Source organism: Colius striatus, chromosome 12 (genome assembly GCF_028858725.1).
Source record: "Colius striatus isolate bColStr4 chromosome 12, bColStr4.1.hap1, whole genome shotgun sequence".
Classification (NCBI taxonomy): domain Eukaryota; kingdom Metazoa; phylum Chordata; class Aves; order Coliiformes; family Coliidae; genus Colius; species Colius striatus.
This window is the reverse complement of record NC_084770.1, coordinates 26,300,165-26,317,948: the sequence shown is the minus strand read 5'-3', so window position 1 is coordinate 26,317,948 and position 17,784 is coordinate 26,300,165. Positions and strand designations below refer to the sequence as shown.

At 57.4% G+C, this 17,784-nt stretch overlaps 1 protein-coding gene across 1 annotated transcript; it reads right to left on the bottom strand.

The window, feature by feature from the left end:
• Window positions 1-322: 322 nt before the first annotated feature.
• Window positions 323-4,713, bottom strand: LOC133626408 (coiled-coil domain-containing protein 183-like). The gene is made up of 14 exons (XM_062005313.1): window positions 4,617-4,713; window positions 4,394-4,515; window positions 4,154-4,252; window positions 3,605-3,772; window positions 3,390-3,494; window positions 3,096-3,218; window positions 2,605-2,706; window positions 2,392-2,452; window positions 2,208-2,308; window positions 1,784-1,946; window positions 1,248-1,408; window positions 1,027-1,152; window positions 685-781; window positions 323-429 (listed from the first exon to the last, which is right to left on the bottom strand). The coding sequence occupies exons 1-14, from the start codon at window positions 4,711-4,713 to the stop codon at window positions 323-325; spliced, it is 1,632 nt and encodes a 543-aa protein (XP_061861297.1).
• Window positions 4,714-17,784: the final 13,071 nt, after the last annotated feature.

Here is a 17,784-nt window from a genome sequence, read left to right as displayed (position 1 = left end):
AGGGTCCCCGCGCTGGCACAACGTGGACGGCCGTGCCCTGACTGAGCCCCCCTGCTGCTCCCAGATCAGGCAGCTGAAGGAGGCCTGTGTTGAAGGGAGGCAGGCTGCAGATGACCAGAAAGAGGAGGACAGCAACCAGCCCAGCCTGGAACTGAGGTAAAGGAACGGGAGAGGGTTTCCTACCCTGCAGGGCAGCAAGGGAGCCCAGGGGTCACAGGTACTCACAGGGCAAAAGTAGCTGATAAGTGATAAAGCTCTGCTTTATTAAACATGAGGAATGAAACGGTGGTGTGAAACATGAAGAGCCCCCGAGGGACAGGTGCTAGTAATAGCCCCTTCTCTTCCTCCTTTGGACCAGGAGCAGCCCCTGCTTCTTGATGTCTGCCCTGGTGGGGACCCGCTCGTCACAGTCGTCAAGGTGGGAGGAGTCTGGAGGAGAGATGGAGAGGCACAGGCTGAGGCCGTGCCCATGCCCGTGTCCCGGGGCAGAGCTGGCACAGGTTGGAGGGCGGGGGGCATCCCAGAGAGCCCTGGGGCCGAGCCCTCGGGCACAGGCACTGCCGCCGGGCTCTTCCCCCTCGGCGTGCCAGGGAGAGCTGCAGGAGCTGGCGATGCCACGGCTGTGGCACTGGGAACAGCTCCCGCTTTGTTACACACAGGTGTGACGCTGCCCAGGGCTCCTACCTCGGGCAGAACCGCCACTGCCCTCCAAGGAAACCTTCAGGTTGTTGGGGTCTTTGGCAGCCCTTTCCTCAAGGACTTCTCTGACCTTCACAAAGGTCTGTGAAAGAAACCCTGAGTTAATCGCTGCAGGGGAGGGGGGTGTTACGAGCCACGGGGTGCCCCACGTGAGAGTTCCCCTGGGGGGACAGCCCACAGTGCCCAGTGCCCCGTGGAGCTGAACTGCTCCACGGCTGTTCCCCGGGCCAGCGTCTCTCCATCTGGGAGACTGGCTTGGATTGGGCCGTCTGAGAGAGACCAGTGGGGGTCCCCAAAGGGCCCGGCAGGGATGGAGCCCCTGCACACCTCATTGTCCTCGTCGCGGCTGTAGCTGTCGGGGGGCAGGTTGGCCACGTGCTGTGCCAGGTACTGCAGCTTCTGCCCACAGGCCTGGAGCTTCTCCACCAGCCCCATGGCCTGGGCAGAGTCATCCTGGAGGCAGAGAGAGCGAGAGAGAACAACAAGCTTGGTGGGGGGCCACACGGGGAGACGGGGTGCTGTGCCGTTGCCGCAGCCCACTCGGGTACCTGGCCGGGCACGGTGACGCCGCGCAGGCGGAACTGGAGGTCGTCCACTCCGTTTTCAACCTCAAGCAGGAGCTCCATGTTCTTCTTAGTCTGGGCTCGCATGTGCTCCAGCCGAGCCTCTTCCTGCTGCCATTTTAGCCTCAGCTCCTCCTCCAACGGGCTGCAGCCAAACACAGTCACATCCATACAAGTGCACAGGGATGCAGTGGCAAAAAGCTGTAGCAGAAGCTGCTCAGGTTCCCCCCCACGCCCTCCAAGTGCAGAGCAGAGCTGCTGCCTGCAACCCAACTCCACGCTGCTGGTACCGCTTGCCAGGCCAGGCGAGGAGCCGGGGTCCTCCTGCGGCCCCAGCGGGAGCTTTGGGTGCCCTGCCAGCAGCAGAGCTGGGGCAGCAGCCTGCTCACAAAACCTCCCAGTGCAGGAGGAGGGGGTGTCTGGGGCAGGAGTGAGGAAGGGGTGCCCGGCTGGGACACCCATGAGGCACGTGTCCCTGCCAAAGGGGATGGCCCGCTTGGCAGGACTGTCACAAGGCCAGTGGCACCTGATTCTGTTGGGGGGCTGAAACTTCATGCTGTCTCGCTTCAGCTCCAGCTCCTTCAGTGTCTCCTTCAGTGCCTGCTTCTTCTCCTTCAGCTCCTTGATATACTTCTGCAGGTACACTGTGGACTGCTCCCATTCCAGGAGCCTGCTGGGGATCTCCTGGAGGGGGAAGCACGAGGGCTCAGCCCATGGCACTGCTGCAGGCTACAGGGTCCGTCCCTGGGCCGTGGCACCAGGGGCCGCTGCCGGCTCGTGCTGTGGAGAAAAGCGGCTCCATTCCCGCCCAGGCGAGAGGGGCTTTGGGGAGCCCCAGGGGCAGACGAGCAGTCGACCCCACAAGGAAGCAGGGCAAGCAGAGGGCTCTCAGCAGCCTGGGGCTCCAGCAGCCCCAGGGTTCCCTGGAGACGGCTTCGTACTTACCCAGATGTGGGAGGACTGCGTCACAGTCTTGGCTCTTTCCACCGTCCGGGCCACGCGTTCCCTGTGCTCCCTCTGGGCCCGGGCTGCCTGCAGGTTGGCAGCTGGGGTGGGAGAGAAGTGTCAGGGCAGGAGGCCCGTGGCTGCACCCACCTCCCACCCCCCTCCCACCCCGGCAGGCGCTCACCCATCACCGAGTCCTGTGAGCGCAGGCTCAGCGAGTCCAAGTTGAACTTGGGTCGGGCTTCCTGCAAGGATGTTCCTTGTTACCCCCTGAGCTCTGGCACCCTCGGGGAGGGCAGCCCCCAGCATGGGGGGCTCAGCACTGGTGCCTGCCATCTGCCCACAGCCCTGCCTGGGGCGGGTCCCCCCAGCTCACTGCCACCAGGTGACTTACTACCTTGAGCAAGGGTTGGGCTTGGAGCCGCCTCTGGGCGGCCAAGGAATCCTGCATCCACTCTCTGTCTTCAAGGAAGCGAGTTTCTGCCTTGGCCAAGTCTGCCTGGAGCGTAACAGAGAAGGGAGAAGAGGATGGCAAAGCTAGAACGGCCCTTTATGAGCTGCTGGGATGGCCAGCATGCAAAAGGACTCCCTTCCGCTCCCTGGCCCGTGTGTCAGCTGTCAGGGAGGGAAACTGGACGAGCGGGGCTGGTGGATGGAGCGCTCTGCCTTCAGCATGGCTGGTGTTTCGGGCTGGCACTCTCCAACCTGGCCCAGGAATGACCAAGAGACCCGGGAGGAGCTGTGAAGGTTTCTGTGGGTGCTGTGGGCAGGCTCAGCTGGGTCTCTTTTGCGCCTTATGACAGGAAGGCTCGTCAGCCCAGCCCCGTGGAGCCGTCCGCGGGCTGTGGAGGGCGGGAAAGGGCCCTGAGGTGCCCTGGCCTCTCCTACCTTGGCTGCAGCGGCGGCTCTGAGGGTATCCGAGGCCAGGAGCTCCATGTCTTCCAGCTCACCCTGGTACAGCTCGGCCGTGTGGCTCATGAGGTCCAGGTGCGGGGGCAGGTTGGCCAGCTCCTGGGACAGAGGGAGCCCCGGCACGTCAGCGGCAGCCCGGGGAGCCCCAGGCGTGCCCTGTGCTGTGACAGGGGCTGGAGGGGAGCGGGACGGGCTGGCCCAGCCGGGGGGCACCCCCGTGCCTCTGCAGGGGCGGTGGGTGGGCTGATGGCCCGGGGAGGAGGAGCTCACCTTCCTCAGGGCATCCCGCTCCGCCAGGTACAGGCGCGTCATCTTCTGCGCCTCCTGCGTTTTCACGCGCATCTTGGCGATGTTGTTCTGCAGCCGCCGAATCTCCTGGGCAGAGCCGGGGGGACGGGACACGGGTGAGCCACCCGCGGGGAGCGTGGGGCATGGAGTAAAGCCCCCGGCCGGCTGCTGCCAGCCCAGGAAGGGGACCAGGGTACCTTCTTCTGCGCCTGGTGCTGCTTTTCCATCCTCTCAGCCTCCTGCAGCTGCTGCAGCCGCCTCTGCAGCTCGTCCCGCACCTGGCTCCGCTGCCTCAGCTGGTACAGCAGCATGTTGCAGGTGTTGGCCCGGTCGTGGATTTTGGCCTGGAGCTTTTCCTTGGCTACCTGGATGGGCACGTGAAGCGTGTTTGCCAGCGTCATAACCTCGGGACAGGCAGCCAAGGGCAGGGACAGCGTCTCTCTCCCAGGGCTGCGGCTGGACCCTGTGGCAAGCCGGGCAGCCCCAGGGCCATGCAGGCCGCGATGCCCAGCTCTGCTGGGGCAAAGGCTCTGCACAGGGAGCTAAAGGAGGAGCTGCACAGATGGATCCCGCGGTGGGAAGGGCACGTGGGGCCAGGCGTGAACGGCCCGTGTGTCGCCGCACCAGCCCTGTGCAGCACCATTCCTTGTGCCAGCGCCGGCTCCCTCCCTGCACCCTGTTCTTCGCAGCATCCCCGGAGCCCCAGCCCCTGGCGGCAGCCACCGCCCACCGCCCCCTGCCCTCACCTCCGCCGTCTGTCCGGCCAAAGCGATGCCCAGGGCTGGCTCTCGGCAAGCCTCGCTGAGGGTGAGCTTGTGCCGTGGGCAGGACAGAGCTCCCTTGGGCTGTGGGCAAGAGAGCTCGTTAGGCTGTTGGCATGGTCCCATCCGAGGGCTGCCCCGCCTGCCCCTGGAGAGGCCCCAGGAGAAGCTGGCTCTGCAGGGCCAGCAGCAGGCAGGGGGACAGCAGCCGGGCCCCGCGGGTACCTTCTGGGCACTGCGCAGGGCGCGCACGTCCTCGGCCAGCGCCTGACGCAGGGGCGGGAGCAGCTCTCCCTGCCGGCACAGCTTTTCCTCGCAGCGGTGCCGCGACAGCTTCCGCGCTTGCTCTGCAGGACAGGAAGGTGCTGTTGGTACCCTGAGCACGATGGGGGGACAAGGAGCCCCCCGCCCACCCCACTCCATCCCCACCGTGCCCCGGGGACAGCACCTTGCAGAGTGATGCTATCACACAGCTCCAGGACATGCTGGCTGAGGTTGGTCTTGCGGCCCTGCATGGTGCCGGGGCTCCTGCCTCGGCCCTCCATGAGGGCTGGCAACTGGATAGGTCCTGTGACCCTGCTGGGCACAGAGCAGCTCCTGTGATCCACCCAGTACAGAACAACTGCTGTGACCCCGCTGGGCACGCGACAGGTAGTGTGACTCTGCTGGGCACAGGACAGGTAGTTGTACCTCCCTCTGCAGAGCAGCTCCTGTGACCCACTGACCACAGAGCAGCTCCTGTCATCCACTGAGCACAGAGCAGCTCCTGTGACCTCACTGCGCTCTGAAGACGTCACTGGAGAGAGACGTCACTCAGAGAGTCTCTGACATCACAAGTCACTGCGGGTACAAAAGCCCAGCCCGCTGCCCGTGTGAGCAGTCCGAGACTGAGGCTCGAAGGAGAAGGAGGAAGGTTGGCAGCTCTGTCTGCCATCCCTCCCGCCCCTCAGGCCCCTCGGGCAGACTGATTGCCAGTGTTGAGACAGGAGCGGCTCAGGGTTCCACTCACGGCAGCAGACATGGAATTCCACGCCCTGGATCAGAAGCTGGACGATGTCTTAAAAAAGCCCTTGTCTTTATCCCTCGACACGAGTGGCCTGTACAGTATCCTGAAGGATATTCTGCGCCACCTGGAACTGCAGAACTCCAGGCAGCAAGCCCAGGAGATGGGGGAACAGCAGCCCCAGAAGGAGCTGCTGCCCCAGAAGGACACTCTGCAGGGGTCTGCCAGACACCCTTCCGACACTGCTGTGGAGCAGAGGAAGACTGAAGGCAGGGTGAGTGTCATCTCCGAGGTAGAGGCCTGTCCCTGTCCCAAGGTGCTTCCCCCCGAGCCAGCCCCTGCCCCGGGCACGGTGCTGCCACTGCGCTGCCCTTAGCCCAAGGGCTGGCTTCAGGCCACGCTGACAGCGGCACGTGGGGCTTCCCTGCGGGCAAGGGACGCAGTGTTGGGGAGGAAGAGCTGCGGCTGAAACTCTGCTCTGGTGGCTCCGTGTCTGGAGAGGGGCCACATCCTGCCCACCATCCCATCCTGCCCGAGCTTGGCCCCAGCGTCCCCTGTCCCAGGCCACAGATCTCACCAGCACCCCCCTCTCTAGGCCAGGGCTCCGTCCCCAGAGCTCCTCGCGGATCTCGACGCGGTGAAGGCGGCGCAGTTGCGCATGGCAGCGGACGTCCAGGCGCTCCCGGAGGCTCTTGGCTTGGTGAGCTTCTGCCCCTGCCCCGGGGAGAGAGCTGGGCCCTCGCTTCCCTCCCTGCTCCTCTCCCCATGGCCCTGCCGCCCCGGCCGCTGCCCCACAGCCCCAGGGGTCACCCGGCGCGAAGGGCACCAGGAGGGGAGAGCGGGAAGGGTGTCCCAAGGGGAGCTCCCCTGGAGCCCCCCCTCCACCTGCCAGCGCTGCCCAGGGTGGGCGTCAGCAGGCACTGCAGCCAGGCTGGTGCTAAAGAAGGAGCTGTGGGCACCAGCCAACGCGACGCCCAGGCACTTGTCAATTCAATAGCCATAAACAAAGAAACATGGGTGCTGCGAAGGAGTGCAGATAAAGATCCCGCCATGTCCTAAGACCACGGCCCTCAGGCACAGCCCTGTCCCGCATCCCTCTCTCTGTGCCCGACTTCGTTTGTGGCTGCTGCTTCTAAATGCCCTTTGCGTGTCCGGACTGACGTCCCTTCTCCTCACCCCACTCCAGGAGAAGCTCCAGGACGCTGCCAGGTGGCTGCTGGGCCTCCGTGACCAGGTGGCCAAGCTGGAGAGTGACGTGGTACGGCCACGAGCCCCGGGGGAGGGGGCTGCATCCCTTGGGGACCAGGGCACCCCATCCCTCTGCATCAGGGCACGGTCTCCAGGGATCGTGCTGCCAGGGGTCAGCGGTCCTGTGCTCCCGGCTCCGTGGCCGGGCTGACCCCTGCACCCCTTCCTTCCCTCCTTCCACAGGAAACGATGAAGGAAAGCAAGGGCTTGTCCCCCGGCACGGCGGAGGAGGTGGGTAACAGGGTGTGCTGGCAGGGGCTGGAGGATGTGCCTGGTGGGCAGCAAAGCGGGAGGAGGAGGCCAGGGGTGAGTGTTGGGGTGAGTGCTGGGGCATCCCAGCTGCGGGAGAGGGACCAAAGTGCCAAGCCAGAGGGTCTGGGGACAGGCTGGCAGGTCTGGGGAGAGGACTAGGGGGTCCTTGGGTCTGCCCTTGCTGCTGCACCTCTGCCCAGCAACCTGCTCCCCATGCAGACGGCTGGCACAAGTGCCGAGGAAGGACGCCAGGCTTTGCCCAGATCCCAGCTGGAAGCCACCAAAGCAGCCCAGGCTGAGCTGGAGAAGCTGCACCCGAGAGGTACAAGCCCTGGGGGGCTGGTGGGGGGTGTTTGGCAAGGGGACAGGCAGAGTGAGGGCCACGTCCCCCTCACTGACGACGTGTCCCCATCACTGACGACATGACCCCTTGGACCATGTGTCTCTAGACCAGGAGAACACCAACAGACTCCTGTCTGAGCTGCAGGGCCAGGTGAATAATCTGCAGGGCCAGGTGAAGGATCTGCAGAACAACCTGCAGAGCAAGGAGGAGGAGGTGAGTAACAGGGTGTGCTAGCAGGGGCTGGAGGATGTGCCTGGTGGGCAGCAAAGCGGGAGGAGGAGGCCAGGGTTGAGTGTCGGCGTCAGTGCTGGGGCATCCCAGCTGCGGGAGAGGGACCACAGCGCCAAGCCAGAGGGTCTGGGGACAGGCTGGCAGGTCTGGGGAGAGGACTAGGGGGTCCCTGGGTCTGCCCTTGCTGCTGCACCTCTGCCCAGCAACCTGCTCCCCACGCAGACGGCTGGCACAAGCGCCGAGGAAGGACACCAGGCTTTGCCCAGATCCCAGCTGGAAGCCACCACAGCAGCCCAGGCTGAGCTGGAGAAGCTGCACCCGAGAGGTACAAGCCCTGGCGGGCTGGTGGGGGGTGTTTCGCAAGGGGACAGGCAGAGTGAGGGCCACGTCCCCCTCACTGACGACGCGTCCTCCTCACTGACGACGTGTCCCCGTCACTGACGACATGACCCCTTGGACCATGTCTCTCTAGACCAGGAGAACACCAACAGACTCCTGGCTGAGCTGCAGGGCCAGGTGAAGGTTCTGCAGGGCCAGGTGAAGGATCTGCAGGGCCAGGTGAAGGATCAGCAGAAAAACCTGCAGAGCAAGGAGGAGGAGGTGAGTGGCAGTGGGTGTGAGCAGGGAGAAGGCAGCCAGAGGGTCCACACCCTGGCACAACGTGGACGGCCGTGCCCTGACTGTGCCCCCCTTCTGCTCCCAGATCAGGCAGCTGAAGGAGGCCTGTGTTGAAGGGAGGCAGGCTGCAGATGACCAGAAAGAGAAGGACAGCAACCAGCCCAACCTGGAACTGAGGCAAAGGGACGGGAGAGGGTTTCCTACCCTGCAGGGCAGCAAGGGAGGCCAGGGGGGCTCGGAGCATCCTGCTTTCAGGGCAAGTGACACCCCCAGAAGCCCCATAGAGGCTCAGCCTGCCTGCATCCCCATCTCCCTGACCAGGGCCACGCAGGTGGAAGTGAAGCAGCAGCTGGAGGAGCTGCAAGAGCGGCAAGAAGCGACCAAGGCCACGCTGGAGCAGTTGGCGGCCTCGGTGTCCACTGAGCTGCAGGGCCAGGTGAGGGGGAGCGCTGCCACTGCCTTTCATCTCAGCAGGGGGTTACTGGTGGGGGTCCCAGCCAGGGGCTCGGGCTGGATGCAGCCATCAAGCCTCCACGGCACCTGGTCTCGTTGACCACATCCATCCCCTCTCAGAGCTGATGCCCTCTTCCCTTCCTGCAGCTGGAGCAGCTGAGGACGAAGGTGCAGAGCACAGAGCAGGCGCTGGAAGCATATTGCAGCTCCAGCGCCAACACCAGCGCACAGATGAAGACGCTCTACCAGCGCCAGCAGAAGCTCAAGGTGCTGGTGGAGTCCTTAAAGTCCCAGGTGTCTGGTAAAGAGGCGACGCAGCAGCTGGAGAGCAGACAGGTAGGGAGATGCTGGCACGGTGGTCATGAGAGGGGGCTGCCATGACCCCCCTGGAACGGCACCACATTGTCGTCTTCCTCCCTGAAGCAGGAGGAGCAGCTGCAGAGACAGAGGCAGGACATCATTGAGCAGCTGCAGGAGGACATTAAGAAGCAGAGCTCCGTCACAGAGAAGCTGCTGAAAGGCCATCAGAAGCAGCAGCAGGAGATGGAGGCTGGTGTCTGAAACCCCCTTGGGGCCAGAGTATCCTCCAGGCTGGGGGCCACAAAGGCTTTGTCCCTCTGCCAAACCACTGGCAGCCCTGTGGAGGTTCAAAGCAGCTTTCCCAGAAGTTTTTGGGAAGAGAGGAGGGAGCAGGGGGTGCTCAGCTGGTTAAGAGGCAGCCCCAACCCTGCCACGGTGCCATGAGATGCTGTCTGTGTTGACAGGGCCTGTTTCAGCACGTGATGAGACTGGAGAAGGAAAAAGCAGACAAGGTGCAGCTGACGACAGAAACAGAAAAGGTTCGTCCTCGAGGGGCCGCGGTGGCAGCCAAGGGGGTCCCGGGCAGGGGGCCAGACGCCCCTTGTCCCTTGGGTGCTCGCTGGCAGAACGGGTCGGGCAGGGCAGGAGGATTTCCAGAGCGGCTGCGGGTCCCTCGCCAGGTCCCTCGCTCTCGCCCCGCGTCCCTTCCACTGGTGGCACTGACCCCACAGAGGTGATGGGCCAAGTGGGGCTGTGTAGCCACCTCTCCTTCTCCTGCTCCCGCTGGGAGCTGCCCCTGCCCATCCTGCCTCCATCCCTTACCCACCACTCTCCTGCTTTCCCTCTTGCCAGAAGGCATTTCAAGCTGAAGTGGACAACAAAGTCAGCTGCACACAGTTTAATGTCCACATGTGGAAGCTGGATGAGACCATCCAGGAGCTGCAGAGCCAGGTGAAGCACCAGGAGCAGGGCTGGCGGCAGCTCACCAAAAACATGAAGGACAAGGTGAGAAGTGGCTCGTCCCCACCGTGCCAACCTGGCACCGCTGATGGATCCCTCTGAGGATCCTCCCTCGCGGCTTTGCCCTGGGCATTGCAGTGTCCCAGCCCGGGGCAGCTGCCTCAGGGTGTGTGTCCCTCTGCAGCTGGACCGTGGGGAGCTAAAGCCCTTGAAGCAGCAGCTGGAGCAGTACTGCAAGAGCCTCCTGGAGCAACTGGAGAACAGAAAGGAGGGTAACAGTGCTGCGGGCATTAGGACGTGAGTGCGATGGCGATGGTGGTGGAGCTTTTTCCCAGGAGGGAGCTCACACCCAACGCCTCCCCCCTCATTCCCCCTGGACAAACCCGGCCCCACAGCCCAGGGTTCCCCCACAACAGCTGGAACCTGCCCTGGGGAAGCCTGGGCTGCTCTTTGAGCATGGCTGTGCCGCCCCAGAGCCCACCCTGCACTTTTCTCCTCCCCAGGCAACACTCCCACTGCCTATCTTGTGACAAGATCACGAACGTCCCGGTGCCTGGCCCGTGAGTAGCTGGGGCAGGTCTGGGGTTGTGCAGGTGGGATGGGGCAGATGGGTGCTGGGCACAGGGGGGTGGGGGGTCTGCTTGGCGATCCAACCCTGCCAAGGCCCCTCGGCTGCCCTGCCCATAGTGGAGGGACGGAGACCCATCCCCGTGGCAGCTGCAGGGGGATGCTGTGGGGTCCAAGCCCATGGGATTTGGGGCTCTGCCCTGAGCCGGGCTGGATTGTTTGTCCTCCATCACCCACCTCCAGCTTCTGCCCTCCGCAGGCCCATCGTGACCCTCCCATCCCTGCCACCGCTCCCCTCTCGGCCTGTTAGGAAGCTCCCCCCCATCAAGCCGGAGCCACCAGAACAGCAGCAGCAGCAGGGCCACAGGTAGGGGACAGGGAGAGAGGTGCCCAGAGGGTCTGTAAAAGGAGGTGCTGAAAGGAAGCCCTGCTGGCACAGCCCAGCCCCTGTCCCCCGCTGTCCTCTGCTGTAGCAGGGAGAAGCACGGGGGAGCTGGTGCCGGGCACTAACCCTCATCCTGCCCTGTCCCACAGGAAGGAGGTGGCTGAGCTCAAGTTCCCCAAGGTGCAGCGGTCGAGCGGGGGCCAGCACACCCTCACCAAGCGCCTGCAGCCCCTCAAGGCCCTCCCTGAGCCAAAGGGGGTGGCCTGCTTGGCAGTGTAATAAAAGATGAAGCTAATTTGATCAATTAAATGGATGTTAGTTAACACAATGTTACTGGACCTTGATTGTAATAATTGAAGATTTGTCCAAAGAAAGTTAATTGTTTGTTAGTCTTAGAAATGTGGTTTTGGGCCTGAGATGCTGGCGAGGCATGGCTCAGCTGAATTGAGCTGGCTGATGCAACAGGGGCTGGAAGTTTCGGCAGACACACCATGTTCGGCATAACAACTCGGCCAGACCTCTCACCAACCAGAGGGGAAAACCCGAGCATGATCTACGCGTGAACACCTGGGACTGTCCAATCAGAGATCGTTGTTATGGAATTTTGGGAGCATGGACATTTGTAAAACCTATATAAACTCGAGCCGATAAAGCGAAGGTGTGCCGTGGTGGAACTGCTGAACTTCCCCCGGTCACCCAGCGCTGTTTGCCCTTTTATCGCTTGCTATAATTGGCTTAATAAAATTCTGTTCGTTTAAGAAAGTTTTAGAGGCTGATTCCTGAATAACAATTTGGTGCCGTGACTCGGATTCTCGGACTTCGGCGGAGGACCCTCGCACATCGGGCTGGCGCGCCTCGTCTCTTTTTGATGATCCCGGGGTGAGTTGGGGAGTCCTCGAGGCCCTTGAATTCCGAACCCTAAATTTTCCAATAATTGGGCAAAGAATTTACACCCCATAACCCTTTGTGCACGAAGAACCGGACGAAGACCCAAGGAGGGGTGAGTGTGAAACGAAGTTCCGTTCGGTTGGGGTGGGTTTCCCGGAGTGTATCAATTGAGACGCCCTCCTTAGAGGAGGAAGCGAAGCGAGTGTGGACCCCGCCGTAAGGTGAGGGCAGGACCCCTAGTAGTGCGGTTCTCACCACCCGCGAGGGAGTGAGCCACGAACGGAGGGTGCGAGTGTGTGAGTGTGTGAGGGCATTCCGGAAGATGGGTCAGAAGAAAAGCAAGTCTTCTGATTCCATAGGGAAGGGACACAGAGAGAGGTCACTAGGTATGGGGAAGGGACCTAAGGAGAGGTCACTAGATATCCCCCGGGAATCCCCGCTGCGACACATGCCTAAAAATTGGGAAAACGTAGCGTGTACAAGATCTAAGGACAAAACCAAAATGATTAATTATTGTATGAAGGTCTGGGGAAATAAGAAAATTAGGCCAGGCCATTTCTGTTGGCCGGTTTACGGCTCATTCGAGAACTGGATCTGTCAGGCTCTAAATCTCTATGTTAACGATAAAAAACCCTTCAATCCTGAGGAAAGTGAATATGCTCAGTGTTGGTTACCTGCCGCAGGGATCTTTTTGCTAGATAAGGAAAAACCCCAGCGCAGGAAGAGGGACCCTGAGGAACCTCCAATCCCCCCTCCCCGATATGATCCTCCTCTGGCGGAAAATGTGGAACCATTATCTCCTCCACCCACGGCCCCTGAGGGGGCCTTGGACTCTTCAGAGTCAGACGGGGATGAGGGTTCTCCAGAACCCGTTAAAGGGCCCCGAAGAATTACTAGAAGTCAAACGAGACAGCAACAAACAGCTCCTGGGACTATACAGAAAGAATCGCCAGGGATGGGACGCTATCCCTTACGTGAGGTCGCAATGGGAGGTCCACACCCGGGAGTGGGGTTCGTGTCGGTGCCTTTAAACTCGGGGGATGTGAGGGATTTTAAAAGGGAAATGGGAAATTTACTAGATGATCCCCTGGGGGTTTCCGAGAGGGTGGACCAGTTCCTGGGACCGAATTTATATACTTGGGATGAGCTACAGGCGATTTTGGGAATATTATTCACGGCCGAAGAGCGAGAAATGATTCGGAGGGCTGGAATGAGAGTGTGGGACCAGCAACATCAACAAGGGCCGGGTGCTGATATTAAATGGCCCCAGCAGCGCCCTATTTGGGATAATCAGAATGCCGAACATTGGGGCCACATGGGGGATCTCCGCACTATTATTGTCCAGGGAATTAGAGAATCTGTTCCCAGAGGGCAGAATATTAACAAAGCCTTTAATGAAAGGCAAAAGAGGGATGAGACTCCCACAGAGTGGCTGGAACAAGATTGAGAAAAAGTTTGCCGTTGTATTCTGGGATGGATGCGGGGACCCCGGCGGGCCAAGTCCTCTTAAAAACCCAATTTGTAGCAAAGTCTTGGCCCGACATTAGAAAGAAATTAGAAAAAATAGACGAGTGGCAAGAGAGAGGGTTGGATGAGTTATTGAGAGAAGCCCAGAAGGTGCATGTGCGAAGGGAAGAAGAGGCGGAAAAAAGGCAAGCCAGAGTCCTGGCAGTAGCGGTCCAGGGGAGGAGAGAGGGACATCCAGCAGAGGATGAGTCCCGACATGTGAACAGACCGCATAAGGGGAATCGGGTGGGACCAAAAGAGCTCAAGGAAGTAGAGTGTTTTTATTGTCAAAAGAAGGGGCATCTGCGTCGGAATTGTAGAAAGCGAATGCAAGATGAAAAGGTTTATCAAGCAGAACAGGGGTGTCAGGGGCTCTATTTGCTGGGGACGTCTAAGAACACGGAGCCCTTGATAAAGTTGAAACTAGGTCCCCAGCATCAAGAAGTGGAGTTCCTGATAGATTCAGGAGCCGAAAGGTCTACTTTACAAAACGTGCCCCAAGGGTGTAATATTTTTTCGGAAAAGGTGCGGGTATTGGGAGCAAAGGGAGAACCCTTCTCGGTACCCGGAATCAAGGGAGTGGAAATACAATCCCCGTCCCGGATGGGAATAGGGTCCTTCTTATTATTACCCGAAGCTGAATATAATCTATTAGGAAGAGACTTAATAATTGAAATGGGAATTAATTTAGAAGTAAAAGATCAAAAGATACAAGTAAAGCTATATGCTTTGACGGCAGAAGATGAAGCCCAGATTAACCCTGAGGTATGGTATACTCCGGACTCGATGGGCAAATTGGATATTGCACCCATTACTGTAAAAATACTGAATCCGGAAATACCAATTCGTATTAAACAATATCCCATTTCGCAGGAGGGTAGAAGGGGACTCCAACCAATAATAGATAGACTTTTAGAGCAGGGAGTGTTAGAACCCTGTATGTCACCTCATAACACCCCCGTACTACCGATAAAGAAACCTGATGGGTCTTACCGGATGGTACAAGACCTCCGTGCAGTAAATAAACGAACGGTGACCCGGTTTTTGTAAATTCTGCAATTTACAGAAGAAGAGGTAAAATATCTTCCCAGGGGAAAGGGGTGGTACATGACACTCTAATAAAACAAACCTTGGAGGCATTAAGGGGCCCTGCTCGAATAGCAGTTCACGTACGGGGGCATCAGAGAGGAACCTCCCTCCGGGTGAGGGGCAATAACCTGGCAGATGAAGAAGCAAAGAAAGCCGCACTATGGGTACTTAAGGCGGTAGAACAAAACCCCGCACCAACCAGATATGCCATGAAATTCACTAAACCAGAAGAGGAGAAGTTGCGACAGATGGGGATAGTCGAGCAGGAGGGAAAATGGAAGCTGCCTGATGAGAGGGAAATGCTTCCAACAGGGACGGCATGGCGTATTTTAACGAAATACCATAGACAAACTGACTGGGGTGTACAGGCCCTGGTGGACCAATTTTCAAATAAATATATGTCTTTGGGGATATATGATTTAGCAAAAAGTATTGTTGGAGGATGTTTAACCTGTAAAAAGGTAAATAAGCAACATCTGAGGGAAAGGGTTCAAGGGGGAAGGCCCTTGGCTAAGAGACCCTTTGAGAGAGTCCAGGTGGACTTTACGGAACTCCCAAAGGTAGGCAGATATAAGTATCTCTTAGTTTTTGTGGACCATCTGACCCATTTTGTCGAGGCCTTTCCGGTGGCCAGGGCTACAGCAAAAACCGTGGTAAAAGTATTATTGGAACATATTGTCCCCCGATATGGGATTATGTCAGCGATTGACTCAGATAGAGGACCTCATTTTACATCAATTAAAGAGACACTAGAGGCTCTGGGAATTAGGTGGGATACGATCATACTCCCTGGCATCCCCAGAGCTCAGGGAGGGTTGAAAGAGTTAATGGGGAAATAAAGAAACACCTAACTAAACTCATGATAGATACTAAACTGAGTTGGGTACGGTGTATACCTCTGGCTCTTTTAAATATAAGAACGCAACCTAGAACTGATACGGGACTCTCCCCCTTTGAAATGTTGTATGGGATGCCATAGGACTTGGAAATGCCCTTAGAACACCCTAAGGTGGAGGAAAAGACCTTACAAAGGTATCTTGTGGAACTTGTGAAAAGGAGGCGGGAGTTGGTAAAACGAGGTATGGTAGCCCAAAGGCCACCTTTGGATATAGCAATACATAATATTAAGCCAGGGGATCAGGTGCTCATAAAAGCATGGAAGGAGTCCTCCTTAACCCCTCGTTGGGAGGGACCTTTTCTCCTTTTACTCACTACAGATTCGGCAATCCGGACGGCCGAAAGGGGTTGGACACACGCCAGCCGAGTGCAGGGTCCCCTCCCGGATACCAACTGGAAGGTCATCGGGAAGCCGGAGGAGCTGAAACTGACCTTTAAACGGGCTGGGCCGTGAGCAAACAAAGCGCATATATAGAAACAGAGACACAGGGTTAAATGAATGATAGGTGTTGAAGTAATTGATGGTGACCCACCAAAATGGTAACTTGGATAATTATTGCAGGGGTAGCGGGGGCACTATTGGGGTTGGCTATTGTAATCTATATCTGTTGTAAAACCTCCGTACCGGCCCCTTGTATAAGCTAAGGTTAGGGGAAAGAGGGCCCATTTGGGTTGGCTAAGGAAAATCATAAAAGGGTAAAGCAAGCCTAACTGGACTCCTCGGGCTCGGATAACAGAAGGAGAGGAGGCGTTTCCCCGAAGACTGTAACTGCTGCCGAGAAGATAACTAACCCGGCTGCCCTGAAGCTACAGGACAGGCCCAGGGTCCAGGCAGAGGGACGTACTTGTGGGAACAAAAAGGTGCCTCTATAAGCTGTAAAAGGAGCAGCACAAAAGGTGAAATCGGTTCAATAGCCGCAATGGAGTGGTGGGCTCTTATATGCTTAACCCTAAAAATGTCTCTGAGTGGGACCTGGGGAGATCAATACCCCCACCAGCCTTTTAAATGGACCCTCTATCAATGGGAAAACCAACAATTAATACAAGTTACCACATCAGGGGCGCCCTCTTTTACTCCAACATTATGCCAATTAGCAGTTATAGAGCCATGTCAGGACAAAGTGGGGTTTACATGTGTCCCAGTTCAGGGCCCTCGTACTGTAATAGCCCGGGACACTATTATTGTGCCTATTGGGGTTGTGAAACTATCGCCTCAAACTGGGCTCCGGCAAATGCTGACAAGTTTTTAAAGGTTGCATGGGGACCTAGTGGATGCATTCCCCCGACGGGAAAAAGAACCCGGTGCCACCGTCATGCTTGCAAGGTAAATCAGCAAGCAAAGGATGGCAGTTGTAAACATATAGTCCTTAACGTGACAAATCCTGAACATATGGGGTGGTTCATTGGGAAAACCTGGGGAGTGCGATATTATGAACCACGTGAAGATAGGGGAGGCATGTTTTTTATAAAAAAGGAGCAGGTTCCCACAACCCTCCGGGGTGTAGGACCTAACCCTGTGCTGAAATCCCCTTTAGCACCCCCGGTGGCTCCTTTGATAACAGCCCCCTCTGTCGTAAAGGAAAGCACCCCACTTACTTCTGTTTCAGGGAATACCTCCCCAGCTCTCCTGGGGACATCTGCGGGGGTATCCATAAGGATAGTCACTACCACACGGCCAGTAACTGAGGCCCAGATCCAGTCAAACCCTTTATGGGACCTAGTAAATCAAGTTTATAAATCCATAAATCATACATCCTTTAACACGACCGCTCAGGGGTGCTGGCTGTGTTATACCGTCGACCCACCTTTCCATGAAGGCATAGTGGTAAACGGTACATATAATCATAGTGATGACCAAACAAGTCCCCAGTGTGACTGGACAATGAAAAAAAGAGGAATAACCATGGAGTTTGTAACTGGGAGCGGCTTATGCATAGGGAATGTACCAACTTGGAGAAGAGCAATTTGCTCCTATAACCAGACCATCAGTCAAAAGAATGGATTTTTAATCCCTCCTAATGGAACCAGATGGATATGTTCCCGTACAGGACTGACTCCTTGTGTATCACTTAAATTGTTTAATAAGTCTGCCGAATTTTGTGCGGCCATAATCATTCTTCCAAGAATGTATTATCACCTAACGGAAGAGATAATAGACCGGGTAGAAAATAGGATGTATGGCACCAAGCGAGAACCTATTACTGCTATAACGATAGCTACCTTATTGGGGTTGGGAGCAGTCGGGGCGGGAACCGGGACCGCTGCTCTAATCACGCAACGCCAACAGATTTATGAATTAAAAGTGGCAATTGATGAAGACCTGGAAAGGATTGAAAGGTCAATTACGGCTTTAGAGAGATCTTTAACCTCATTATCTGAAGCAGTATTACAAAACAGAAGAGGTTTGGATCTTCTCTTTTTGCAACAAGGGGGATTGTGTGTAGCATTAAAAGAAGAATGCTGTTTTTATGCAGACCACACCGGAGTGGTCCGGGATTCAATGGCGAAATTAAGGGAAAGAATAGAGGAAAGGAAAAAAGAAAGAGAGAAGATGAAAGATTGGTACGAGACTTGGTTTACCCAAACCCCATGGTTAACTACTTTGTTATCCACAATAGCGGATCCCCTGATATTATTATTATTAGCTTTGACCTGTATTATTAATCGAATTATAGGGATGGTAACGAATCGGATAGACAAGGTACGTATTATGATTTTGCAAGAAATAGATAAGGAAGATCAACGATCATTATTGTCTGAAGACCCCACGTATGATTGATCAATAAATGGAAATAAAAGAAGGGTGGAATTGTAATAAAAGATGAAGCTTTATTGATCAATTAAATGGATGTTAGTTAACACAATGTTACTGGACC

What these genes read in the sequence shown, in the direction of transcription:
- LOC133626408 (XM_062005313.1), bottom strand. Translation starts at nt 4,713, where the DNA reads ATGGAGGGCCGAGGCAGGAGCCCCGGCACCATGCAGGGCCGCAAGACC. An exon ending in AGCACCAGGCGCAGAAGAAG is followed by an intron (nt 3,495 to 3,604) that starts GTACCCTGGTCC and finishes GGCTCTGCCCAG; the next exon opens with GAGATTCGGCGGCTGCAGAA. An exon ending in CGCAGTCCTCCCACATCTGG is followed by an intron (nt 1,947 to 2,207) that starts GTAAGTACGAAG and finishes TTCCCCCTCCAG; the next exon opens with GAGATCCCCAGCAGGCTCCT.